We start from the raw sequence: 27,379 nt of genomic DNA on the forward strand, positions 1-27,379 counted from the left end.
TCTTTGAGTCATTAAATATGTGCAGCATTGGTAGAAATGACAAAGCTGAACCACACAGGCATATAACCTCTGAAGCCTGACCTAGGACATAAATCAGACCAAGCAGAAGTAACAAAATCATGCTTCATATTTCATAGCAATGTTAGTATCTACCATGTCACAGTACCACCACCATCACACACACCCACCCACCCAACCTGTTCTTCTTTGAACACTCTTCTTTGTGCTCTTATGGCATCCTGTACGTGCATTATTCTATCTTTTCTCTGCCCTGCAATTACTGGTTTCAAGAACTGTCCTTCCCAGAGGATTGGAAGGAAGAAAGAATGCATACTGGAAAATTCTAGTTTTCAGGGGTCTACCTGGTGCCTCAAACCTAGTAGATGTACAGATGAATGTATACAAATAAAGTCAATGTAAGATGTGTGCTTACTTTTTAAAGAGTTCTCAAGACAGGACATTGCATTAAAAAAAGAAATCGACAGGAAACATCAAATTCAATTTTAAGGGAAAAAAAACAGAGACTGCCTGAGAAAACAACAAAGCAAATCAACTCCTGAAAAAGTTCTGCATCTTGGTGATCACATTTATTGAAAGGGTTGGAAAAAAATAAAAATACTCTTTAGCTTAAGAATTTTTGAAATATCTGCAAATCAACTCATTTCAGGAGTGGAAGAATCCATGGTCATTTCTTAATGTCGAAATTAACGTGGGTTCCTCTTTGGAATGTCTTCTACATTTAAAGAGGGAATCATACAAAGTCTCCTATATTCCACAACACGATAAATTCTTTGTTTCAGCCAACTCTTAATGGAGGGGCAACTAGTACGACACCATCTCCCCGGACAAAGAGCATCGGAATATTCCGTTTTGTTGACTGGAAAAGGGAAAAACAACAACAATATTTACACAAACATGTAGTTGTATTATTTATTTTTTGAGAGAGAGATTGAAAACAAAAAACCCCACATAGACACATTATAACACAAATTGATTTAAAAACCTGATCACTTACTTACCTTTGTAGCACAAAGAACCACTTTATTAGCTGTTTACTTTTCCAGGATGTCAATAATTGAAGCAAAGATTGGAGCATTCACTAATATCCACTTTCCTCCTCTTCCTAGCACAGAGCTAGACTACATTACTCACACTCCCTTACAGCCAGGTACAGCCATGAGATTGGGTTTTAACCAGTGGGAAGTACACAAAGTTACTAGGCTGCCCCACCAATCTCCCATGAATGCCCCTCTGTGGTCTTCCTCACATGACTAGGTGGACTCAGATAAGGAACTCAGGAGATGGAAGAGCCATAAGGCAGAGGAAGACTGGGTCCTTGATTATGTACCTGGAAGAAAGCTATCATGCTGAACTAGAACTCCACTCAGGACTGTTACGTGGGTGAGAAATAAAATCGTGCTGTACTGAGCCATTACATGTTGCTCCTATGTGCTACTACTGCACTCACGTCTGTGGAATGAACACCTTGGAGCACTAGCCTACAGGGGAACCTAAGCCTAAGTGAGGAGACAGATTTGGAATACAGTATTTGACTTCCTTTTACACCTTGGCAAAACATTAGGTAAAACTGTTGCCTGCAATGGCTTGGAAGGTAGCCCAAGGGCCCCTCTAACCTACAGGTTGTAGGGAAAGAGGTTAGAACAAGCCAAATGTTAGTTGCTGTTAACCTGATACATTTAGAAAGGCAGTATAAGAGATGAGCCCAAGGCAAGAACTAGCTGGTTTTCAAGCAGAAATTACAAGACATAGGATTCATAGGGTTTGAAGAGCCAACAGTTTTTAGATTCCAAACTATAGACAATAAACAGGAATAAAAGCTTTGTGGACTGAAGCCCAGCAAATCTTCTCAGTTAAACAGACTCAGCCCTGAGGCAAGGATCAGATTAAAGGTGCTGCTTTCCCACCCAAATTTACTTTAGCAAATACCCTAAGGGTCAACATTAATTAAGGGGAGAAGAACGGTGGGAAGGAACTCAAGAAATAAAAAGAGGCATCTACAGGTTATATGTAGGCAAGAACGTTGAGGTTACTGGCCCATAGAATTGATTGGAAATGAACAGATCAGATGCATACAAAGTCCTAAGCTTTTAAAGAAATTGCATTCAAAGAAGCCATAGTCTGGCTACAAAGGCTTTGACTATTTTTCAGTCTTCCAGCATAAGTGAGTACTTGGCTGTGAAAACTCTGCAGCCCCCATTTAGGGTTGCCAGATTCAGCAAATAAAAATAGAGTGCTCAATTAAATTTCAATTCTAGATAAACAGAAAATAATTTTTTTTGTCTAAGTACGTCCCAAATATCCATTCTTCTCTTTTCTAAAGGCAGGCCTGCCTTTCCTTCCTTCCTTCCTTCCTTCCTCCCTCCCTCCCTCCTTCCTTCCTTCCTTCCTTTTTGCTGAAAATTCTGTCCCTGCTCTGCTATAATGGCCATGGGAGGGGCAACAGTAATTAATTCATCCTTTTTAGGTTCTAGGACTCTATATCACAAGTGGCCACATGTGGATTTGACAGAGAGAACAAAAATATTAATAATAGTTGCCATAGAGAGCAAGATGGAGTCACTCATATCAAGCAGGGACCTGTGTCAAGCAATGACGCAAGCAGCCACGGGTACTGCGGCTGCCAGATATCCCTGAGACCAGCACCCCGCAGAAGCAGAGGAGGTCTGCAGGGGCCCAACGCTGATTAAATCCCTTTAAAAAGGAGGATTTTTGCAGCAAGCTGTCACAGACACTGACCCCTGTGTGACCACTTCAGAAAGGTGGCGGCTGCCAAAGGCTCCACTTGAACAGAATGAGCAGTGAGTGCCGAGAGATGACCCGAATGGGACCAAGGCCTCATCTCACTGTGCACGCACATGCTGACCTTGCATTTGGTTCCTTAATGTCCTGCCCCTGTGTGTTGCCTTGTTTGCTGTGTGACCTGTCTTGTGTTCTGCTTTGTATGCCACGTAAGAAGCCAGGTGGATCATGTGGTGCAGTGTCACTGTGTTGGGAATCCTGAGCCTGCTTTAGAATTATGTTAACCCTGCTTTATGACTGAATTAAACTGACATCGTGGAGAGACACAACTTATGTGTCTTCATAGTGTGCTCAAGACAGCTGTGTTTTTATAACTTGCTTTAAAATGTAAAACTCATGTTTTATGGGCTTCTTGGGTACTGAACTAAACCTACAAGGAGAACCCCTAAGAATAAGTTCAAGTAATACTTATAAGTTTAACATACTAAACTCAAGTATACTTATCTGTCATCCAAGAAGTGATCTAACTCTTTCCTAGATAACACTCTCTCAGGCAGTGGCTCTCAAATTATAATGTGCATAAAGAATCACCTCTTTAACAGCTCCTTATGACAGTTTCCTAGGCTCCAAGCCCAGAGTCTTATTTAGTAGGTCAGGGTGTGGCCCATCAGTTTGCATTTCAAGCACGTTCAAGGGTGATGCCAATACTGCTTGAAGGAGCACACTCAGAATCAGTCTCCAAGAAACAAGTGTCATAGGACTGCTATCTATAACGAAGCAATACTTCCTTCTGGATTGCTAGATGCAAAAGGTGCATCTTATTCTAGGACAGCAAGTTTAGTGAAGGAGCCTGTGCTCATCAAAATAACTGATATATTTTATTCAAATACCTTACTTGGTGGTCACATTTCTGAACTAAAAAGCTTCTTTCCTTACCTTCAGATGGAATCCACTTCACCTGTGATGATTCTTCATTAATTCAATTATGTTTTTCTGGAGATTCAGTGAACAGAAATGATATGGCAGCATTCTCCAAGGCAAGTAGCTTCTATGACTGCCCTTAATGGACTTGTGCCTCTTGATGTTCACACCACACCATTGTGTATCTCTCTCTGACTGTGGGTGAAACTTATGCCTTGCTTCTAACCAACAGAATACTGCAAAGGTCATGGGATATCACTATCATGATTAGGTCACATAAGATAGTGAGTGCCGTCCTGTTAGCCAACTCTCTTGCTAGCTTTGATGAAGCTAGCTTCCAGGTAGTAGAGATCTACATAGCAAAGAACTGAGGCTCTCAGGCCAACAACCCTTGAGGAAGTGAATCTTCCCAACAACCATGTGAGATCAGAAGCAGATTCTTCCCCAGCTGAGCCTTCAGATGAGACTCTAGCCCTCATGTAGCCTCATCAAAGACCCTTGAAGCAGAAGATCCAGCTAAGCTATGCCTGGATACCTGACCTACAGAAACGGTGAACTAATAAATGTATGTGCTTTTAAGCCTCTAAGTTTGAGTAATTTGAGATGTAGCAATGTGTATTCTTACGACGGAGTACTATGGTTATAGAAGTTTGGGAAATGCTGCAAATTATACACTTGCTGAGAGACAGCAATGTTCATTAGCTTTAACCTGGGTCTATTTTACTAAACTATTAGAAATAAATACGATGTATACAAAATGGACAGCACAGTGCTTGACATACAGCGGGCATTCACCAAAGGTTAGTTCTCAACCTCTCCCATTTCCACTTGTCTATTAGAGTAAGTTAATATTATGATAGAACACTTTTTTACATCTGGTGTTATCTCTCTGAAGATATTTTGCATGATTGCTCATATTCAAGGCACCCACAATTTTTCTGTATACTGGGCACTTTCTAAATTAGTTTTAAAGCCCACAGTGGCAGGGACCAAGCGTGGCATGCCAGATCCTAGAGATTTATGATAGGCAGTCTTCCTATGTTAGCTCAGCTGCTGCTGAGCTATCGGGAAGAACTAAGTGCTATCCTGCTAACTTAAGGTTTCACTGTCCATCAATTCCATCATCAATTACTCTGAGCTTCAGTCCCTAATACAGAGGAACGAACCCTCCAGGCTTCAAAGCCAGTTAGGCTGGAGTTGGAAATCCCTATGAGATCCCTTCCTAGCTGAACGTAGTCACCTCAGCTAGAAAATGGGAGTAACACCACTGACCTCAGTGTTACCTAATTAAATGTAATAAAACATGCAAATCTTTGGCATACAACAGTTATTCCACATGTATTAGTTCCCTTTTCCCTATCTATTCTCTTCCTGGATGTTTTCTCTCTGCTTTTATCTCTTTAATTTTTGACTTTACTATGGTACAAAAGCAAAAAGCATTCACTAGTAACTGTACTTCAAAACTGAATTTTGATCTTTTCCTGGACTTAATAATATACAGTCTGATACTCTCTCATGATGCTGGGCGATGACAGCAGCCCAGCTCCCAGTCAGCCATGTGATTGAGAGTGAACAACCAATACACTCACAACCACTCTGTTTTTCACTTTCAGTACTATGTGGATTATTCAATACTTTATAAAATAGGCTTTGCAGTAGGTGATTCTGGGCAACTGTAAGCTAATCTAAGTGTTCTGAGCACGTTTAAGGCAGGCTAGTCTAAGCTATGATGTTTGGTAGGTATTTCAAATGCATTCTCAACTTATAGTGGGTTTGTCAGTCTGTAACCTCATGGTAAGTCCAGGAAGATCTGTACTTTGTCATCTCTACTCCCGCCCCTACCCCATATTCCTCTAACAACCTGTGCATACACTTACTGTCTATAGCTAACATGGAACTATGGGCAATAGAATGAAAAATGTCCTGGGCTCTGCTATTGAACAGCTCACAAGATGAAAAGAAATACAGAAATGAGGAGTGTGTAAGATCAGTGTCAGCTGAGTGCCAAAAGTTAGAAAATCCAACCAAAAGAGGAAATGAACAAAGGAAGAAAGAAGGTCCAGATGGTCAGAGAAAGTGTCACTGAAGAGTAACCACTAAGGCAGTTCTTGAAAAAGGCTTTGCAAGAAAGGGACAAGGGTAGACATTCCAGCTAGGGGGCATATTATGGTAAAGACAGAAACAGAACTATAGAGGGCGCACTCTGATGACAGTAAGTGGACCAACTTGGCCAGAGAAGTCATCTGAGAGGAGACTGGAAAGTTCCAATCAGTCTTAACCTAGTATGAACTTGTGCTTTGCTCTACAGGCCACAGAATGCCTTAAATGTCTCTAAGCATGACTGTAACAAATGAAAGCATTATTTGAGGACAATTACTTTGGCAATCAGTTGTGCATGGGCTGAAATGGAGGGGGCATGAGAAGTGCCTGAGCTACCGCCATGGCGATGGGAAAGAGAAGGAAGGACACATTTAAAGCAATGTGAAGAATCAACTGAATTAGCTATTGATCAATGTGACTGAAAGAGAGAAGTCCAAGAAAATTCTGAGATTTGCGAATCATGAATAGAAACAGGGAATGGAGAATGACTTCATTTTGTTTTATTAAAAAAATTTTTTTTATGTTTTATTTATTTCTAGGAGAGAGAGAGAGACAGCGTGAGCAGGGGAGGGTCAGAGAGAGAGGGAGTCACAGACTGAAACAGGCTCCAGGCTCTGAGCTGGCAGTCAGCACAGAGCCCGACGCGGGGCTCGAACCCACGAACCGCAAGATCATGACCTAAGAGAAAGTCGGACGCTTAACCGACTAAGCCACCCAGGCGCCCCAAGAATGACCTCATTTTGAAGGTGAAGAGCAGCTTCAAAAGAATTTACTTATGGATGTACTGAGTTCAGGATAACATCCACAGTGAAAACATTTTTAATTAGAATATTGGATATGAAAGAGTGAAGCTCAGAAAAGAAACTGGAGACACAGACTGATCCACAATCATATTAGCTACCAATACCACATGCCACAGCTTTACATATACCAAATTTAGTGCATCTTGTTATAGCCCTGGGAGGCAGGCATGGTTACTGTCATTTTCAAAAGAGGTCCCCCTAAGGCTTAGGTAGTTTCTCTAACTTGCTCAAGGTCACGAAACTAATCACCAGCAGCAAAAATTTGAGCCCAGATCTGTGAAGAACTCAAGCTTTGGTGCTGTACTGATTACTGTTATGGACTCCGAGTCACTAAATGACATCTCTGAGAGGAAAACAAGACATGTAGGTTAAAAATGTAAAAACCCATGTTCTGAGGGAGAAAGAAAATTCGCAAAGGAGTCAGTAGTCGTTGAAGACAGAAGGCAAGGCAGCATAAAGCAGAAATACAAAAACCAAAAAAGGCTAACAGATTGAACACTTACTATGTGCCTGTCACTAATCTGAAGGCTTTCCGTGAAACCTCTCAGTGAATCGTAATAACTGTATAAAGTGGGTCCTATTACCATCCCCATTTTACAGACAAGGAGACTTAGTCACAGACAGGTTCCGTATTTTGATACAATAGCTGGTAAGCAAGGGAGTCAAGACTTAAATCCAGTCCTGCAATCTTAATCTACATTTTAAACCACTATACTCTAGAAGGGTCAAAGACTGGATTCCCAATAAAAGACGTACGTGATTTCCTTTTTTTTTAACATTGAACAATGAAATGTGCCGACATTCAGAAGATCTGCATGGCTGCACGAACTAATATTTTCCAAATGACCAGTGCTTGATGTTACAAAATCACGCAATGTAAACGATCCATTCAAAGGACAAAGTAGACCAATGAATTCGCATATAGGAAGAGTATGAAAAGTTCACTGATGTGGTCTCAGATTCCACACTGCAACTAACCTTTAAGAAACTACCACTTGTTGAGTTTTAATGTAGCATCAGAGGCAAATACCCACAAAAAATTCTCCTCCCTTTTCTAACTACCTGTGAGGATGGATTTTCTTCAACTATGACGTACCATAACAGATTAAATGCAGAAAAAGATGTGAGAATCTAGGTGTCATCAATTAAGCCAGGCATTAAAGAACTTTGCAAAACAGTTGAACAAAGACATTTCTCACTAACTATTTTGTTTTAGCAAGTCAACACGTAATAGGCTCATTATTACTGAGTTCGTATTTTTAAAATTTCTGAGTTAGTTTTTATTAATCATTAACACCTTAAATTCACATCAAACAAGGCACACTGTCCAGCACTACACTTACAGACTAACACACACGGGCATCTTACACTGACATATATCAGTGAATCCTGGCAACCCGAAGATGTAAGTGGTAATATTCTTGTTTAACAATGAGGAACTTAAATCTGCCACATTAATTCACTGGCAACATACCCCAGTGGGACATGGCCACACCAGCACTGTAAATTAGGTCCGTATGACCCTAAAGTCTTTGCTTTTGATAGCTATACTTTACAAAGTCCACAAGTAGGTTAAATCATGTTAAATCATGACAGGCTTTTTATAAAATAAGTGTTAAGCTGTTGGATGTTGAGAACAATTGACATTTTAAAAGTGAAGAACAAAATTCCATGACTTACTTTATATATCTCTTCGTATGTTTCCTCATCAATTTCTATGGTAGTCACAGTCTCTTCCACATCTCCCAAGATCATATTTAAATGCTGATCATAAGCCTGCAGTGGAAAGGTGAGGGACCAGGAAATTTAGTAATCAAATTAAGAAACGAACAGGGCTTATGCACAATATTTACACCACTAACTTTTACACACAAATAAAAAATAATTCTCCTGTATTAATACACTGTTTCTTTACAAATTATTTCCAGTGACAAGTTAACTGACCTGATAAAAATGCAAAGCTGTTTATATAGCCCAAAATGAATTTACTCAAAATAATTTGAACTTATTATTTTTTAATGTGTCCACCATGCTGGTCATCCACAGCAGTCCCATCATTTACAATAAAAGGAAGTAAGATTCTTTAACTGCAAAGATGGCACTGTAGCCTCCCCAAAGCACAAGACAAGACACTACCATTCACACTGCCCTGTCCTAAACTAAACACCACCATGTAACATCAGTAAAGCAACACCCTGCCCACTTAAAACCTGGCCAAAATAAACTGTGTTTGGCACTTGTGGGCTCAATCAACAAATGTTGCAATCCCGATATTCAGCGATAGCCTCAATCCAAACTCTAAAGTTCATGTATTTTACTAAAAAGTGAATCTCCAGGGGCCTTGTCCAGGGGCCCACTTATGCTTACTTCTTTTTTTAAAATTTATTTTATTTTTCATTTGAGGGACGGAAGCAGGGAGAGGGAGAGAATCTTAAGGAGGCTCCAAGCTCAGTGTGAAAGCCCAATATGGGGCTCAATCCCACCACCCTGGGATCATGACCTGAGCTGAAATCAAGAGTTGGATGCTCAACCGACTGAGCCACCCAGGTGCCCCTCACTCATGCTTACTTGTAACAAAGTATTAAATGGTTTACCATCTCACATCAAAATATAAGCAGCCAACCACCCACGTAGCAGCCATTGCTAGCAAAGCACACCAACAAGAGCAAAAATCTATAGATGAGGTCAGAAAACAAACAAAATGTTGGGGGCCATTTGGTATAGAGGCAATCAAGTCTAATAGGGAGCTAAAGCGTCCAAGAACTAAGGCAACGTATCTGTCCTGGGAAGTCTCTCCATGTGCCACTGGCCCAGTGGATTAAGTGCAATTCTATTTTTCTTGGTAAAGTTGCCACTCTTCCATTTCCTGGGGTTCCTCTTCTCAAAAACGTAGGTGTACCTTAAAGATTACTGTCTCCCTAGGTCTCTACTTCCTTTTCAAGTATAGGACATTCTTTACCTTTAGGTTTTATGGAAGGTAAAATCAAAGTACTTAAGAATATGGGGCTGTACTCCTACACTGTTGGTGGGAATGCAAACTGGTGCAGCCCCTCTGGAAAACAGTGTGGAGGTTCCTCAGGAAACTAACAATAGAACTCCCCTATGACCCAGCAATAGCACTGCTAGGAATTTACCCAAGGGATACAGAAATGCTGATGCATAGGAGCACATGTACCCCAATGTTCATAGCAGCACTCTCCACAATAGCTAAAACATGGAAAGAGCCTAAGTGTCCATCAATGGACGAATGGATCAAGAAGATGTGGTTTATCTATACCATGGGATACTACATGGCAATGAGAAACAATGAAATCTGGCCATGTGTAGCAATATGGATGGACCTTGAGGGTGTTATGCTTAGCGAAATAAGTCAGGCAGAGAAGGACAAATATCATATGCACGTATAGGAGGATTAGGAGGAACTTAAGTGAGGACCATGGGGGAGAAGAAGGGGGGAAATGGTGGGGGAAAGGGAGAGAGGCAAACCATGAGAGACTTTTGAATGCTGAGAAACAAACTCAGGACTGATGGACGTGAGGGGGAGGGGGGAGATGGGCATGGAGGAGGGCACTTGTTGGGATGAGCACTGGGTGTTATATGGAAACCAATTTGACAATAAACTATTTGTAAAAAAAAAAAAAAGAATATGGGGCTGCAGTCAGATTGCCTCGGTTCATATTCTGGACCTTCCTTTACTGGCTATGTTAACTTAAGCAAGTAACTTAGCATAACCAGTCTAATTAGTATCTACCTTCATAGAGTTGTTATAAAGGTTAAATGAGACATACATACAAAAACACTTATAATAAGAGCACCTGGAATGTAATTAATGCTCAATAAATATTAGCTCTTTTAGCTATAATGACAGTAATAAAAACAATATACACAGCAGAGTGACAAGTTGTCAAGAAAAGACAAAATCTTCAGTATACTCTCTTTATGAATAAATAGGACCACTTTAAGGGACCAATCCTATAGAAATATGTGCAGATATACACAAAGAAATATGTATAAAAATACATACTGCAGACTTATGTATATCAGCAAGAAATGGACAACAATCTAAAAACCACTTTTAGAATACACAGAATTCTATGTGGTCGTTTTAAAGAATAAAGGAGGCGTGCCTGCGTGTCTCAGTCAGTTGAGTGTCCAACTCTTGATTTCAGCTCAGGTCACGATCCCAAGGTGTTGGGATCAGGCTCTGCACTGAGCATGGAGCCTGCTTAAGATTCTCTCCCTTTCCTCTGCCACTCTCCCTGGCTCATGCTCATTCTCTCTCTCCAAAAAAAAAAAAAAAAAAAAAAAAAAAAAAAAAGACAAAAGGGAGATTTATATGCACTCATGATCAATAATTTCCAAGAAAGATTAAGTGAAAAAGAAAGCTGTTCCAAAATATATATAGCAAGATCCCATTTTTATTTAGAGGTGGTATATATAGTGCAAATACATTCACGTGATCACATTTGTAAGTATATATGTGTAAATATATAGATAAGATCTAAAAGGCCACAGACTCAACTTCTCAGTGGGTAGCAAAAGAAAAAAATGGATTTCACCTTTACTCTATGTACTTCTGTGCTATTTAATTTTTCTTACAAGAAAACACAAATCCATGTACATATCAGTAACTGACAGAATATTTAAATAATGGAGAATAAATGCTATTTACAAATAAACAGAAGAAATGAAAATGTTCTTTAATAAACATATCATTTCTGTTAAAAAAATATTAAATACGTGAATTAAACGCAGTTGTACTCAACTTGTAGAAATATGGGTGACCTTCACCTTCTTATCTTCACTCAAAATACTCTTCTACATTGGACAGTGTTTATACCTCAAGCGGGTAGTGGGAGGAAGGCATGACAAAGAGACAATCTGATTTCAAGGTAATTTGATAAATTTACTTACGTGTAACCTGCCTCGAAGCTCTCTGTCATTTCTCATTTTCACATAAATTCGCTCATCCAGGCTGAGCCTGATGAGATCCAGGGGCTCCTCTACTGTGTTGGTAGTTTGTTGCTGATTAAAGAAACAGGCTTAGTAATTAGTACTGGAGAGTGTTCAAGTCATTGCTATCCTGTGTGACTGTCATCCTAGCCCTGATCTCTCTGGGACCTATATTTCCAGCAGTTCTTTAATTGGAAATAACAGGAACCATTTATAAGTACTTTCAGTTTGCCAGGTACCATCGTGAATACACTTACTACATTAATTTAATACATTAGCTCATCCAGTCCTCACAAGTATTGTGAAGATTATGGCTTCCTCGTTTTACAAACAAGGATGCTGATAGTTAGAGATGCCATGATTTTGTTTTATCTGAGTTTATAAGTTTCAGATTCAAGAGTTGAACCCACACTGCCTGACTTCAAAACTAGTGCTTTCAACCAGCAGTCTATACTGCCTGCTCAATATATTCATCCTCCTGGCCAGTTGGCACCCTAAACTCAACTTGCCCACAGTACCTGACAAACTGAAAGTACTTATAAATGGTTCCTGTTATTTCCAATTAAAGAACTGCTGGAAATATAGGTCCCAGAGAGATCAGGGCTAGGATGATTTGGAGTCATCCAAACGTAAGGGATGGGTGAAGGCAGGAAAGTTGGTAAGATTATTCAAGGATTTTCCTCGGTGAGCACATCAGGCCAGTGGCAGAATGTGACTGAATGTTACAGACTCCAAGGTTTTAAAAAAGGGAGACTGAAAAAAGAAAAAAATCCTATCCTCGACTGGTCCCCAACCCCAATAAAACAGGTGATTGTCCAGGATCAGCTAACCACCTACTACAACACAATAGAGAGGTCAGAACTCCCTCAAGGAGTTCATTCTAGTGGGGAGAGGTATAAAAATAGATACATAGTAATTCTACAATCATATACACACCACAGAGCCATACCGCTCCTCTGGCTTTAGTCTAGAATGCCCACTATTCATACTTTTCATCCTGTATCTTCAAGTCTGCCTTTTCAAAGAAGCCTCTCTGATTAACCTACTCATTCGCTCAATAAATATTTGTTCAGTGTTTCCAGCAGTGTTCTGAACCTGGAGGACAGAAAGGTGAACAAAACCCTGCTCTCAAGGATCTCACACTCTAGTGGGGAAAAAGACAGACATTGAACAACGAAGGGTATAAATGATATGAACAAACAACATGTTATGAAGAAAAATGAAGCAGACTGGGAAAGAGTGCTATTTTTGCGGGTGGCCAGATAAATCCTCACTGAGGAGGGGAGATTTCAGGAGAAAGCTAAGTTGTGGTCTGATCCACAAATATATCTTAGGAAGAGCATTTGCAGGAAACGAAGAGAAGATGAGGAAGCCTAGAGGACCATCAAATTACTTTACATGCCACTTCCTTGCTTGTTTTCTTCACACCACATCACAATTCTTACAAATTGCACGTTTGTTTACTTATCTGCTTGAACCTAAGCTCCAAATGGGGACAGGGATCACGTTTGTCAATGCCGGTGTCCCCGGTGCTTAGAGGGGTGTCTAACCACACGATCTGATGTTTACTACTCACTTGTTGAACGAGTAACAACCGTCGCGCTCAGTAATAATAATTATTTAACTTTACTATCACTTTTCCTATTAGAATCCTGACAGCTCCGTGAGGCAGGCAGGGATAACTATTTCCATACTACAGATGAAGATGAGATACAAGGGAAAGGAAGTGACGAGCGTGAAGAATAATTAGTTTTCAGGCGGGCTTCGGAGGGGAAACTGTCTCAGGGCCCGAGACAAAATTCGGAGGGGGCGCGGTTACCAAGGGGTCGATTTACAGCCGTGATTACCTAGAAACAGGACGGCAAGAAGACCACCTTCCGGTGAGCCTGGAGAAAGTTTCGAGCCCTGAGACGCAAAGCTGAGCAGAGGGAGGGATAGTAGCGGAAAAGCCGCTCTGGAGCGAGCGGTTCAATACACTCACCTGGTCCACGTCGTCCGCCATGTTTCAAACCCTGCGCTCTTTGCTGCCTCTCGCGAGAATACGCGAGCCGCTCGCGTCTGCCCGCCCTCCCGGCCACTGCCTCCGGAAATGCGATACTAAAATGAGCCGGAAGTGGGGAGAATTTCGCTTTGGGTTCTTGGTTCGTACAGTTTGCATTGGTCTTTTGAGGCTGGGGCGGAGCTTCATCGGCGTCGACTTGGCCAATTAGGAAACGGCTAGCCGTGCCTCGCCCCGCTGGAAGCCGAGCTTGAGCTCCCTTTCCCGCGGCTTGGTACGTCAGTCTCCTCAGGAGTCTTGCCCGGGCAACATGGTGCGTCGTCGTGCGGCTGGGAGGAAGCAGCAGAGACGTGAACCGTGCGGGCGGAAGGCCAAGGGCAAGAGCACGGCCCGGCGTGAGGAGAAGGAAGCGGGTGAGAGCAACACCGGGCTGGGCTTAGGGGAAGATGCTAGAAGAGGGCAGGAAACAAGGTCCGGGGAGCGCGGGGCGGGGGGGGGTGGCAGACTTCTGGAGGTAGGGCGCGGAGAATATCCTGTCTTCCCTGAGCAGAGCCGGCGTTACGGCGGCCGGGAGAGGCGGGCGGTTGTAGAGCCGCCCGGGTCCTCACCGACATCGCTGTGCTTTAGTCCTCGGGAGGACGGATGCGCTCTGGGGGTTCCCCTGGAGCTCAACCTGACCACTGGCTCGCCGGCGTTGCCTCTTTCCTGCTCCCTGTTGCCCACAGGATACTGTCCAGCCTCCTGCAGATGCAAACGGCTGAATAGGGGAAAAGGCATTACAGTTATTTTGTGGCCCCAGAAGTCGGATGGACCAGAGTGCTGTAGTGTGCGGACTCCCCAGAATAATATCTTCAGTTAAATCTCACCTAGAGTTCCAGATTCAGATGCAGCCTGACTTCTCCACCTGGATATCGGATAGGTTTCTTATATTCGTCATGAGCATAGCAAAACTCTTGATTTTCCCCTTTAAGCTTCTTTCTTCCCCCGCCTTTTCCCATTCAATAAATGATCCCTTCAACCACCTGTTAAAGCAGAGCCCTCCCTTTCATTACACATACCCATCTAATCAGCAAGTTCCACCAACCCAACCTCAGTTGTATCTCAGATCCCTCCACTTCTCTTTATTTCCGTTTGCCAGTCCCTGCCTGAGCCACCATTACTTTTCAGTTGAAGGACCACAGTTGCTTCTTTACTGGTCTCCCTGCTTCCCTTTATCCCTCTGCAATGGTTTTCCACCCAGCAGCCCAAATGATTAAAAAAAATCAGATCATGCCATGTTCCTACTTCAAACCTGTAGCTTCCCATTGCTCTTGGCCTAAAATCCAAATTCCTTACCATGGCCTGCAAGACCTTACATGATTTGGCTGCTGCTACTTCTGTTGTCTTCTACGACTCATTTCTTTGCCAGATAACCTGCTTCTTGGCTTCCTTTCTGTTCCTCAAGTATGCCATGTTATTTCTCACCTTGAGCCTTTGCCTTTGATGATCCTTCTGCCTGGAATGTTTTTCCGTGGCTCTAGGGTGGCTGATTTCTTCGGTACCTTCACATGTGAACGCACACTGCTTTGAGTGTCTGATCTAAGGGGATCTTTGCCAGGTCCTCACAGGCCCTCACAGCCTCTGTTCCATAATGTAGTGATCTTGTTAATTTATTTGCTTCCTTTTTGGATGGTGTGTCTTACTACTATTTAAGTGTATGCAAATGTGTTTTATTTTTTGTTATGTCCTGTATTCTCCTCTCCCTCTTCCCTGCATATACTGAGTACTCAATAAACGTTTTTAATAATTGCATAGTGCATGCTGTAAAAGGGATTTCTGGGGTTCCTAAAATAATCTGAAGAGAAGTTTAGGTAATCAGCAAGGGCTCCTATGACACTAGGTTCTATTTTATGATTCTTTTTATATAAGTTCATTATCCATTAGTAAATAGGCAAATGGAAGTCATTTCTAAACTTAGAAGGTAATTTACCTCACAGTTAACATTGCGAGTTCCATTTGATTCATTTACTCATTCAGATAACATTCTGAGTACCGATATGTGCTGCACACAAGCGAGGTGACATGGGAGGCAGACATTACTTGGAGGAGCTTAGCGTATGTTAGTGTTGCCATTTACGAAAATTGTTCAAGACAGCGTGATATCTTGGAAGAAGGTAGTGTGCTTTGTGGCTTTTGAAAGAACAATCAAGTTTGACTGGAGAGATGGGGACATGCTCTCTGAAGGAGTCACGTTTGATCTGTGACTTTTAAGAATGGGTACGTTTCAGCAAGTGGCTGTGAAAAGGGTTGTTATTCCAGTCAGTGGGAATGTATTCTGAATATGTGGCAATTCAGAAGTTAAAAAGTCTTACTCTGATGGAAATGCCGCCTGCTTGGGAACCATTTCCAGCTAAAACCTGGATCTGGACTCCAGGTTCGGGCTGCTTAGTAGTTCTGTGCACTTGTGTAAATTATTTTGGACAAGTAGTGTACCTCTCTGAACCTCATCACTGAAACACAATAGTACCTTTCAGGGTAGTTATGATTGTGAGTGAGCTAGAAGCATCTGCCACGGTCCATGCCAGGTAATCAGATGGGCTAGCTTCTATAGGTTCAGCTGATGTAGGTTTGTCAGAAGGCTCATCTGCCTCACTACAGTTGAGCAGTGGGTTGAGTGGGTAACTGGAACTATGGCTAAGGGGGATTACTGTGTGAAATGATGAAACTATGGACATTCTTTTTTGATTCACAGGTATTTTTTGGTTTCCATTCTTGCCCCCCTTTTAACTCCTCTACCTCTCTCTTCAAAGCACAGAGCACACAATTGTGCTTTTTAACCAACCACGTTTGGTGACGAGGAAACAGTGCCTTTAAGGTATCTTCCCACCTGCATTTTCAGATTAGTAACAATGAAGTGTTTCACACCTCTGTTTCCTATCTACTCATAGAAGGCTAAGAAGCATTGTAAGACCCAGAAATTCCGATTTCAAGGACACCCTACTCAAACTGTTGAGTCATAAACCCTCGAGCAGCTTCTGGCCATGGAATAAGAAGTGTCTCCAGATTTTAAATAACTTTGAAATTTTTTATGTTTCCATTAAAATGTTCAAAACACGAGAATGCATGGATTCCCTTTATAAAACTTTCTAAAGAAACTAGTCAGTGATTTTATCTAGCATTAGAACATATGCCCCTCTGTAATGAGAAATTTATGAAAATTGTGATTTGATTTAGATCAAAAGGGAGAGTTTTCCCCCTGCAAAAGCATATTCTTGGGGAATATAGGTCTGTATCCACAGAGTCAGTAAGACAAACCATAAATGAGAACAATCAATCTGATACTAGGTTAATATTGCTCAACCTCAGTAAAGGCTAAAGTATTTTTGTTTTCCAAAATTAATTGAAGCAGAGCCATGCAAAGGCAAAGGAAGATGCTTTATTTCAGATTCAGGATTGTTTATTTTTATGAGCATATTTGCAAAATAGAAGTTATCTTCCCCTCTCATATTATTACTTATTAAATGTTGATTTATTGAAACATGTTAAGAAACAGACCATACTTTTAGATACCCTGATTTAACTAAAGCCAACAGCTTGTGCATTTTTTAAATTTCCCTTTAACAAAAGCCAACACTAATTATTTTAAGGAAATAAAGGTATTTTTGAATTACTACTGCCTTATTCCAACCCTAAGTTTGCCAAGACAGTTGATACATGAGTGCCTTTGGGTTAGATTGGAACGGTTTCATAAGTATGTATCGAGCAGGGTTTGGTTTTGAAAGGCGGCAAAAACATGGATCAGTAGCAGTAGTGTTGTGGTAAAACTTGGACATGTTAATGAACTCCACACATTTCACTTAATAGAAGTGGGTTACCCTTAAAATAAATAACTAGTCTTGGCAGCTAGTAAATAAGCAGGGTGCTCATAGCAGATTGATGTGTTTTCCTTCCTGGATATTAGCTGCAGTTTGAGATTTGGAAGCCAGATTTTTGAGTCACTGCAGGCTCTGTAGTCCCAGGAGGAGTCAAGTAAGATGCTGATGAAAGTGGGTTTTTACTGTGAGTGCGGGTGTAAGGCGGGGTGGAGACAGGAGGCCGCAGACTGGTTGTTGAACACACAGGGCTGTGACCGGTGATGGAGATGTGCCCTAGAGGGAGGTGGCAGAAAGGGGCTTTTCATCACCTGCCTGTGAAGGCACACCACCTCCACCTTTCCTGTGCCCCTTACCTCATGTTCCATGTGGTTGTCTAGATGTCTCGGAAGATGAGAAACCTCTAAAGAGGAGCCTTCTCTCAAAAGTTTCACGAGAAACGAGGAAGAGAGGCTGCGGTGATCCCGGGAGCCCCACACACAGTCCAGCCAGGAAGAAAGCGGCCAAGGTGACTGTTAAATCAGAAACTGCCGAGGTGAAGGATGAAGCCCTCAGTGATGGGGAGGATCTCAGGTGAGATGGCTGAAAAGCTTCCAGCCAGGGCTTGATTGCTTCCATCAGGGAAGTGTGAGTAATAAAACCTCTCCTTCTTGCTTGTCACTAGGATCTGGGCACAAGATGGGATCTTCAAACTCTTCCAGCTAGAGCCCAGACCGCTAGTATGATTCTTCTTAGCAATTACAGTTGGCCGTTCAACAGCCAGGCTTGAAATGCAGAGGTCCACTTAGATGTGGATTTTTTTCAAATAACATTTTCTTTTCTCTAGCTGACTTCATTGTAAGACTACAGCATATGAGACGTGTAACATACAAAATATGTGTTAATTGACTGTTTATATTATCGGTGAGTCAACAGAAGCTGAGTCGTAGTTTTGGGGAGTCAGAAGTTCTGTGCAGATTTTCAACTATGCACCACCCCCTGTGTTATTCAAGGGTATATCATTTACCTCTCAAACCTTTCAGATGACAAGGACAACTTGCAGAAAGTCATTTATCTGTGGTCCCACAGCTAGATAGATGGTGGCAAAAACCAGATGAGACTCAGGTCTTCTGACTCGCGGTCCAGTGCTCTTTGTACTGCATCATGGTACTAGATGCCCGAAATGCTGGCTGCACTTCCAGCGCTCTCTCGTGCTGTTCTCAAACACACTCTGCTCCCACCCAACTGGACTTCTTGTCACTCCTGCTTTCCCACCTGAGTTGTGCTCATTCTTCCTTGTACCTGGAATGTTTTCTTCCACCTTGAAGGTGTGGATCAGAATCCATTCACTTGACAGTCTTTGTTGATTCTTCCCCCTTTTCCTGCGATTTCTTGCAGTTTCCCTTAAGAGTGTAGCTTGTCTACCTCGTGTTGCGCTTATTTGTGCCCATGCCACGTACTGTGGCTTGCTCCCCTATAAGCTCTCTGAGGCTTCTAGAGGTTCTAGACCACTCCTGGTTTGTTTTCGTGTGCCCTGTGGCATCTGGGGAAGGACCTTTTGTTTGGCAGAAATGGAGCAAGATTTTTGCAGTGAATGAACATTCTTAATGATACGTGGTGAACAGGGGTTATAAGCCCAGTGAACACTTGATCATCTACCTCCCAGGAAAGTTGTGGGGAAGAGAGAAAGAGGAAAGATAGAGGCAGTGGTCCCTTTAAGAACAAATCTTCAATCTTGGTGTTGGCTTTTCCAGCAACCTCCAGTCCTGACAGGAAAGTGGCCCAGGAGAGGGCAGCAGTAGATGGGAGTGTGAGGAAGCAGGTCACTTTTGCACTCAGTTCATCTCTCCTTTTCCCTGAGGCTTTTCCTGAGATTATCTCTGAGCTTCCTGCTTCCTGGCTGCCTTTCCCCCACTAGCTGAATTCTTTCTCCAGTGAAATCCACATACAGAAAGACCAGGATACTGTCAGTTAAAGCTCTGGGAGCTTAGCCTTTCCCTCTCTGTTGAGTCGACTGCAGTCAAACCCACAGTGCATGGACATTTTCGTTACATTTACTCTAAGGAGAGATTTTTCTGTTTCTGTGGCCTTGAGAGAGAGAGGCAGGCTAAAAAGGCAAAATGTGTATTTTTAGAGCTGAAGACTCAGGATTGGTTACTTTAAGTGTCTGCGCTAAAATCTGAGATGATGTTCTCACTTGCTACCACTGTTGAACATTACAAGAAAGCTAAAAAGCAACTCAGTTCTAAACATATTTTATATGTGAAATTGCAAAATGTAGGTTATGTACATATTAACCATTTCATCCTGGGCCAGTAGTCAGCTAGCTACTTACCTATGTACTTACTACTCAACTAGCCAGCTGTCTGTGCTTTTGTTGTTATTTATGACATACCTGCAAATAGTCACATCCCTGCATACTCAAGTTAGAATTCTACCAGTTTCTGTCCCCTTACATCATAATTCTTAAAGTGGGGAGAAATAATATTCTGAGGTGGCTCATGGTAGGATCAGCAAATGGAAATTCCCTCTCCTTCATTGTGGTGTCCACCTGCACATGTATGATAGCACGGCTCTTACTTTCAGGACTCCCGTTCTTGTTGGGGTTCCTTCTGACTGTCCCTGTACCAGCAACCTGCAGGCACAGCTGTGTTTCCCCTCACACAGCTCTAGGTTGTAGGGTCCTTGTGTTCTTTCTGTCTGGCAGCACATCTAGTGTTAGACTGATGATCAGAGCACATCTTGAGAAGCCCTTGAGGCTCACACTGATGGAGGATACAAGGTTCAGCTCACATGTCATCTTTCAATAATTGGAACAGTAAATTAATTCAGTAAATAGAAGGAGTCCTTACAATGCCGTTCAGCTTAAATATAGCGCTAGGATATGGGAGACTTCTTCACCTTCCCTCCTGTGATCTTTACACAGGGACTTTGCAAGCGCCCCCAAGAAGGCACCCCATCCAAGGAGAGAGGCTGCTGTGGACAAAGGTGGCTGTGAAGGAAGCGATGAAGAAGAAAGTGAAGATGATTGGGAAGAGGTAGAAGGTAAAAACATCAGAGCTGTGTGATCATGTTTTCCTGTTGAAGGCATGTCACATAGTTGCAATCCCATTGTTTCCTTTTGAAGCTAAGTAAGACCTGAGAAGGTTACAGTAGGGACTTGCTTTTGATGCAAGGAAAAATTCATGACCAGGTCACCAAAAGGGTATGGTCTTCCTCTGGTGGCTGTCAGGAGTAGATTGTGAGACAGAGAGGCAATGTCATCTTGTAGAAAGTGCACAGGTTTTGAGAGTAGTGAGATCTGGGTTCAGAGCCCAGGTTTGCCACCTATAACGGAGTGAGTGAGTAAATCCACCTGTCAGAGCTGAGTTTTTTTCCCTGATAATATTCAGCAAGCATTGAATGCTCCCTGTGAGCTGTGCACAAGCTAGGCTCCAGAATGGTATTGGTGGAGGAAAGGTTGGCAAATACAGTGTGTGTAGAGCATCGTATATTCACAGTAAGTGGCAGCTAATGTTACCATCCCTGATTCCTTCTGTCTGCTTGATTCTGTCCCAGCTTTTGATTTTGAAAATGATTTTTGAAAACTACAAAAAAGTTTTTTTTAATTTTTGTTAATGTAGTACATAGATGCCACCTAAATTCACTAACTGTAGCATTTGTCATAATGAGCTCACTAACTGTAACATTTGTCATATTGAGCGTGTCTTTCTCTCTGTAAATATACATTGTAGAACCATTTGAAAGTAATTTGCAAGGGTGCCTGGGTGGGTCTCTGAGCTGAGACCCTCTCTCCCTCTGCCCCCCNAAGAAAGTAAGTTGCAGACACTTTGCTTGTAAATACTTCATGTATTTCAAGAGTAAGACATTTTCCTACATGATAAAATGTTTTTACACCTAAGAAGATGAAAAGTCCCCCAATGTTATAAAAATATCCTTCCTGGCTATTTTGTGTTTGTTGCTAATCCAGGATCTAAGGTGTGAACCATGTATTTGGTTATACCGCTTTAGTCTCCTTTAGTCTAGAATGGCACACCCTGCGCAGCCCCTTTTTTTACTTTTTGTAGCACTGCTGTTTTTGAAGAGTCCTGGCCTCTTCTTTTGTTTTGTTTGATAAACAGACATTTCAGGGTGGTGGTAATGTGTTTCAGTGTCTCCTGATTTCTTGTAAACTACAAGGTAAGGTTTACTTGAATTCAGGTTAAACTTTCATTTTCTTGGCAAAATACTTCAGAGCTTTGTACTTAATACTGCATCCATTAAGGGGCACCTGGGTGGCTCAGTTGGTTAAGCGTCCAGCTTTGGCTCAGGTCATGATATCACGGTTCGTGGGTTTGAGCCCCGCGTCGGGCTCTGTGCTAACAGCTAGCTCAGAGCCTGGAGCCTGTTTCAGGTTCTGTGTCTGTCTCTCTCTCTGACCCTCCCCTGCTCACACGGTCTCTCTTTCTCTCTCAGAAATAAATAAAACATTTTTTAAAAATTAAAAAAAAATACTGCATCCACTAAGAGGCACCTAGTATCAGGTTGTCCTACTAGAGATGCTAAGTTTGATTATCTAAGGTGGTCCTGCCAGATTGTAACAATGAAAAGGTACATTTTTCCTTTGTAGTTAACTGTCTTGGGTGGTACTAAAGAGTTTTTTTTAATATTTCTTTTTGTGTGTGTGAGAGAGGGAGGGAGGGAGGCGGAGGGAGACAGAGGATCCGAAGCAGACTCTGCATTGTCAACAGAGAGCGTGATGCGGGGCTCAAACTCACAAACAGTGAGATTGTGATCTGAAGTCAAACACTTAGCTCACTGAGTTCCCCAGGCGCCCCTACTTAATGGTTTTGTATGCATTGATCTTTCCAGAGTCAAAGATTATTACATTGAGCATTGCAAAACAGAATATTCTGATTCTATCATTTTATATACATTCATCAGGTGACTTTGATCTGTAAAGGAGAGCTTTCTCTTTTAAGAATTGTATTTATGTTGAGTATCAGTAGGGACTCAGATATTTTAAAAGTTCAAATATGTTATCAGTTATTATTGTTATACTTTTCAATCTTCAGATTGTCCCAGATTTGGCTCATGGGAGCCCCTTTAAGCCAGCTACCCTTCCATGTCCTTTTGACATGGCCTCATTGGTTTCTGGGAACATTTTTGGTTTCTGTCATGAGAAGATGTTCCAGGCCCACCCTCTATGTTTCTTGCTCCAGACCTCTAGACTTTTGTTTCTGCAGGAAGGCCTGGCTCATTTCAGTCAGGACCTGTATATATAAACCAGATCTTGGCATTAGGTGTGTTCATTACCAGCGGGATGTCACTGCCTCTGGACCCAGAGTCCCTTTAGAAGGGCCTTTGCTAATGAAATTCACAGGTCCAGTTCATTGAATTTTGTTTATTTCAGCCAGTGTTTACAAGTGATGTAGGGGATAAAGAGGTTAAAAAAAAGGGGGGGGGGTTTAAAAAAAAACGAGGTAAAAAAAGAAGAGGTAAAAAAAGATTCCTTGTCATTACAAGTTTGCAATTGGGGCTGGAAGACCCTTCAATCAGGCCTCTATACAAAGCAAAATTGTGATATATGTTTACTGTAGTAAAATAGAGAAGAGGAAATTGTTCTTTTTGGCTTTATTTTTTCCTTGGATAAAGACTAAGTCTCTGCTAAAGTACACATTTGAGCGTCAGCTCTGATCCCAGAGATCTGTATTTAATTCAACTCAGTATTTCTGTGCCTTAGTTTCCTATGTCTCTGGGTTGCTGTTCCATGAAGTTCCATGAGCAATAAATGTAAAACAGCACAGTCTGTGGTGTTTTTGAGGCACTCAAAACGTGGTAGGAGTAGGGGAGTCCTGTTGCTTACTCCTTCCATCTCAGCAGAACTCAGTTTTGTTCAGTGTGATAGCTATTATAATGTCACTGATTTTTGAAAATTATCATTGATAGAACTTAGTGAGCCTGTGCCGGGTGATGCAGGAGAAAACACAGCCTTCTCTAAATCTGTCCTGCCTGTGAAGCCAGTGGAGATAGAGATTGAAACACCCCAGCAGGCAAAAGCAAGAGAAAGAAGGTAAGGTTGGGCATTTGCTTCTAGACCCCTGTCATGTATCATCAGCAAGAGCTGCTATACAACGAAAGCTTTTGAGAAACATGTAGGAGACCAGGGCTGAGCACCAAAGTGGTTGGGAGCCTGAGGTGGGAGAGCCCTGGGTTCACCATGAGGACTCGAACGGGAAACTTTGTTCTCTGGCTGGGGCAGGGCATGGAGAGAGGAAACTCTCAGTTACCAAACATCTGTTATGTGCCAAGGACTCTGTGGGTTGTACATTAACTTAAACTTAAGTTAATGTGTGAATGAGGACCTGCAGGCCCAGAGTAATTGAGTCGCATTTTAGAAGTCACTCAGGCAGGAAGTGGATGAGCCAAGATCCAATCTTGACACTCTCCATCTAACTTGACACTCATGTTTTTCGCACCACATCACACTGCACGACTTGAGGCAGTGCCCCACTATGGTAGGGAGCCCCCGTTCCGTCTCAAGGTTCCCGGACCACTGTATCCCCTGGTGGCTTGGGAATGTGTAACACAATACCTGGTAGTTAATGGCTAATGAGTCTCGCTCTGTAATGGGCATATCGTTAGGCACGAAGAAAGGAGATGATAGGAGTCATTCAAGAAGTGTTAAGTTGGCTTACAGATGCAGGGGACACGGGCAGGAGAGAGATTTTTACAGCAGAACCGCACCAACAAAGGAGTGCACCAGTGTAACACAAAGGTGCTTGTGCTAAGGAGGGAATCTGTAGTCAGGAGGTCAGACAGGCAGAGAGGGCCGCTTGGAGAATGTGCGCTTCAAAGCCTGTCCATGAGGCGTGTTGGTAGAGAAAGTCCTGGGCCTTCAGGTGAGAAGGACCAGAAAAGTCTACGGAGAATAGCCAGCTTTCAGAGTTGCCTGCACAGCCGTGTGCAGGAAACCAAGGAGAGCTACTCATGAGCCATTACGAGGGAACGGAAGTGACCGGGTGCTGGGGCCAGGTATCATCCATCTCCTACTTCACTCTTGGATTTTTCGATATGCATGGCAGTGAAAGGATAAAAATGGAGTTTGAGACGTATCTTCGGAGGATGATGAACCGTTTCAGTAAAGAAGTCCACGAGGACACACACAAGGTAAGGGCAGGGGGTGAAGGGACAGTGTCCTCTCTGTCAAGGCAGGGCGGTGTGGTGCACGGAACGTCGGTTCTTAGTCAAGCCTGGGAATAAGGAAAGGGATTGCTGTAGGTTGAGCAGCGGAGGAGGGCTTTATTTAAGAGAAAGGGCGGCAGGGAGGAGTGGGCCGAGGACAGAGGCTGGGGAGACTGCCCAGGCAGAGCTGAGAGGGTGTGGCTGGATGACCGGTGTGTCTGCATCTTGGAGGGTATGTGCGTCGGAGGCCCCTGGAGAGTGAGGGAAGGGCACTTTGACATCCCTCTGATCGTCAGCCGAGAGCCAGAGCAGGGAGAGATGTAAGAGGTAGCAGAGACCCTGTGTCTGCAGCAGCTGCAGAAATATGGAGGCGAGACGAGTGCAGAGCAAGGACAGTGAGGAGATAAGACACACCCACCTCTCCGGAGCCTTGGGGGGTTATGTGAGATAGCCGTGCTGCTTGTACCTTTTGGTGGAGATGAAAGAAAGGGAAGAGTTCATCTGGCTCCCAGATTGAAAGCTTCAGTGAGGAGAGGAGGGTGGAGCCGTTGACTGAAATGGGGAGATTATAGGTGAGGAGAAGGAAGACGGTTTTGAAGGGGGAATGATGTAAAGCTGTGGGAGGGATGGGGAGGAGTCTGTGATTATCTCATTAGGTGGAGGAGCAGTTGGAGCTCAGGTGAGGGGGCAGACGTGGGGTCTGCGGTGCGAGGGGCTGGGTTCTTCCCTTCTAGAGCAGGGGTGGGGGCCTGGCAGTGTGATGAACCCGTGCCAACCCCGGCTTGGACGGCTACAGGCACTTGCGAATCTCTACCTTCTCTTCCCCAACACTTGTCCTCCCAATCTTTCTGGAGCAAACCCCAGACATTGTAGAACGTCATCCATCAATCCTACAGTATCTATCTAGAAAACAAGGCCTCTAAAAGAAGGAAAAAATATTTGTGGTATGCAACTTTGAGATTGGATTATTACTGTGAGGGAATAAGTATCTAGGGAAGAGGACAGGGTGACAAAGTCTTGAGAAATGGCTGACAGGGAGCCTCTCTCTCTCAAGGCCACAGAAACAGAAAAATCTCTCCTTAGAGTAAATGTAACGAAAATGTCCATGCACTGTGGGTTTGACTGCAGTCGACTCAACAGAGAGGGAAAGGCTAAGCTCCCAGAGCTTTAACTGACAGTATCCTGGTCTTTCTGTATGTGGATTTCACTGGAGAAAGAATTCAGCTAGTGGGGGAGAGGCAGCCAGGAAGCAGGAAGCTCAGAGATAGTCTCAGGAAAAGCCTCAGGGAAAAGGAGAGATGAATTGAGTGCAAAAGTGACCTGCTTCCTCACACTCCCGTCTACTGCTGCCCTCTCCTGGGCCACTTTCTCGTATGTAGATAGAACAACAGATAACCCCTGCCCACAAAATGCCTCTCGGTTTGGCAGCAAACACCCCTCCAGTTCTCAGCCACCCGTCTTCCTCATCTTCCCAGGTTCATCTGCTGTGCCTGCTGGCAAACGGTTTGTATCGTAGTAACGTCTGCAGCCAGCCAGATCTGCTTGCTATCGGCCTGTCCATCGTCCCAGCTCGCTTTACTAAAGTGCCACCTCAGGACGTGGACATCTGCTACCTGTCAAACCTGGTGAAATGGTATGGCCCTCCAGCCCACCCTGCAGAGCCCTCGTATAGGACTTCTGTCCCTGAGCCCAGGGGTTGGTCAGTTCCACACACCTTCCCTGAGGGAACCCTGTATGCCGGGGCCTTAGGCACCGCACTGAAGGTAAAGAAATGTTGGGCATGATCTCTGCCCTAGAGGAGCTCCCAGGCTGCTTGGGGAGACAGGTGCACCCAGTCAATCAGGGTAGCGTGAGGACTGCTCGGGAGGGGGTGCGCTGGGGTCTCTGGGTGCACAGAGCAACTGGGGTCTAGGAAGGGAACCAGGGATGTGGGGACAAGGTCTTCGGTGGTGAGCAGTGGTCAAGCCGCTCAGACTGGGAAAAGCAGGGTATAGGCAGGCAAAGCTCACAGTTCTCTTCTAAGACCGTCTCTTCTGATTCTCTTGGCTATAAAAGGGGCACGAGCATTCCTCTTTGCCATGACCTGTGACACGGGAATGCCTGGTTTCTCTCCAGGTTCATTGGAACATTTACAGTTAATGCAGACCTTTCAACCAACGAGCAAGATTGCCTACAGACCATGCTGGAAAGGAGATTTGCTATTTACTCTGCACGCGATGATGAAGAGTTGGTCCATGTAAGTGATCCTCCTGGTGGCACTGTTTTTTGAACTGTTAGCAAATGACTGTGGCCGTCACTTGCCAGATACCGTTTCGGTGTTTTCCATGTTCCTATTCAGTCTTCGTAAGGTAAAAAAAAAAAAAATGTTCTGAAGCTCAGAGAGGCCAAATAACTCTCTCAGGGCTATGTTGTTGGTAAGCGCTGGAGTCCAGATTGGGACACAGCCTACTGTTTGGTGTGCAGAGCGCTTCAGGTTTGGTCACGTTGCCCTCAAACTGTTTCCATTAAAATATTCAGAACTTACGTTCAGACACCCCAAGGAAATGGTTTTTCAAACATTGGCTGCTGAAATCCTTCAGAAAGCGTTTCCCGGCCTTCCAACTTGAGCAGTGACATTGGCCGGCAGCTGTGCAGTGAGGCAAGTTCTGTCCACCAAAGATATTTTTGTGCCTGAAAAATAGAAGTAGAAATACAGTTTTCTCCCTGACAAGTTCCTATGAATCACATATGCTTGTATCTAAGCTCCAGCTTTTCTGTTTGTTTAGGCCAAGAGACCAGACTTCTTGGACCTTAAGAGCCCATATGATAGGCATCTTTACCTGTCTTCAATTTGGCTTGAAAAACTCTCA

The 27,379-nt window shown here is 43.2% G+C and overlaps 2 protein-coding genes across 3 annotated transcripts in view; one reads left to right on the forward strand and one right to left on the reverse strand.

Annotated features, from left to right (window-relative positions):
* Nucleotides 1-491: 491 nt before the first annotated feature.
* LSM3 (LSM3 homolog, U6 small nuclear RNA and mRNA degradation associated) lies at nt 492-13,583 on the reverse strand. Its single transcript, XM_077763711.1, has 4 exons — nt 13,519-13,583; nt 11,499-11,609; nt 8,265-8,360; nt 492-877 (listed from the first exon to the last, which is right to left on the reverse strand). The coding sequence occupies exons 1-4, from the start codon at nt 13,537-13,539 to the stop codon at nt 797-799; spliced, it is 309 nt and encodes a 102-aa protein (XP_077619837.1). The 5' UTR covers nt 13,540-13,583; the 3' UTR covers nt 492-796.
* Nucleotides 13,584-13,734: 151 nt separating this feature from the next.
* XPC (XPC complex subunit, DNA damage recognition and repair factor) overlaps nt 13,735-27,379 on the forward strand; it is a 31,059-nt gene continuing 17,414 nt past the window's right edge. The window contains exons 1-7 of one of the 2 annotated variants that reach the window (XM_077763730.1): nt 13,735-13,949; nt 17,768-17,960; nt 20,293-20,411; nt 23,295-23,418; nt 24,431-24,515; nt 26,006-26,163; nt 26,646-26,766. In XM_077763730.1, coding sequence (XP_077619856.1) covers nt 13,847-13,949; nt 17,768-17,960; nt 20,293-20,411; nt 23,295-23,418; nt 24,431-24,515; nt 26,006-26,163; nt 26,646-26,766 — 903 coding nt within the window. In that variant the 5' untranslated portion in view covers nt 13,735-13,846. The remainder of the gene's footprint in view (nt 13,950-17,767; nt 17,961-20,292; nt 20,412-23,294; nt 23,419-24,430; nt 24,516-26,005; nt 26,164-26,645; nt 26,767-27,379) is intronic. The other variant, XM_077763731.1, reaches the window with a different exon arrangement.

The sequence above is a fragment of the Crocuta crocuta genome, unplaced genomic scaffold, assembly GCF_008692635.1.
Source record: "Crocuta crocuta isolate KB4526 unplaced genomic scaffold, BGI_CrCroc_1.0 scaffold184, whole genome shotgun sequence".
NCBI lineage: Eukaryota > Metazoa > Chordata > Mammalia > Carnivora > Hyaenidae > Crocuta > Crocuta crocuta.

Bases quoted from the DNA above. Each gene is read 5' to 3' on its own strand.
- LSM3 (XM_077763711.1), bottom strand. From the start codon at position 13,539: ATGGCGGACGACGTGGACCAG. The intron at 11,610-13,518 runs GTGAGTGTATTG...TTCTTTAATCAG, and splicing joins TGGCGGACGACGTGGACCAG to CAACAAACTACCAACACAGT. The intron at 8,361-11,498 runs GTAAGTAAATTT...TTTCCACTGCAG, and splicing joins AGCTTCGAGGCAGGTTACAC to GCTTATGATCAGCATTTAAA.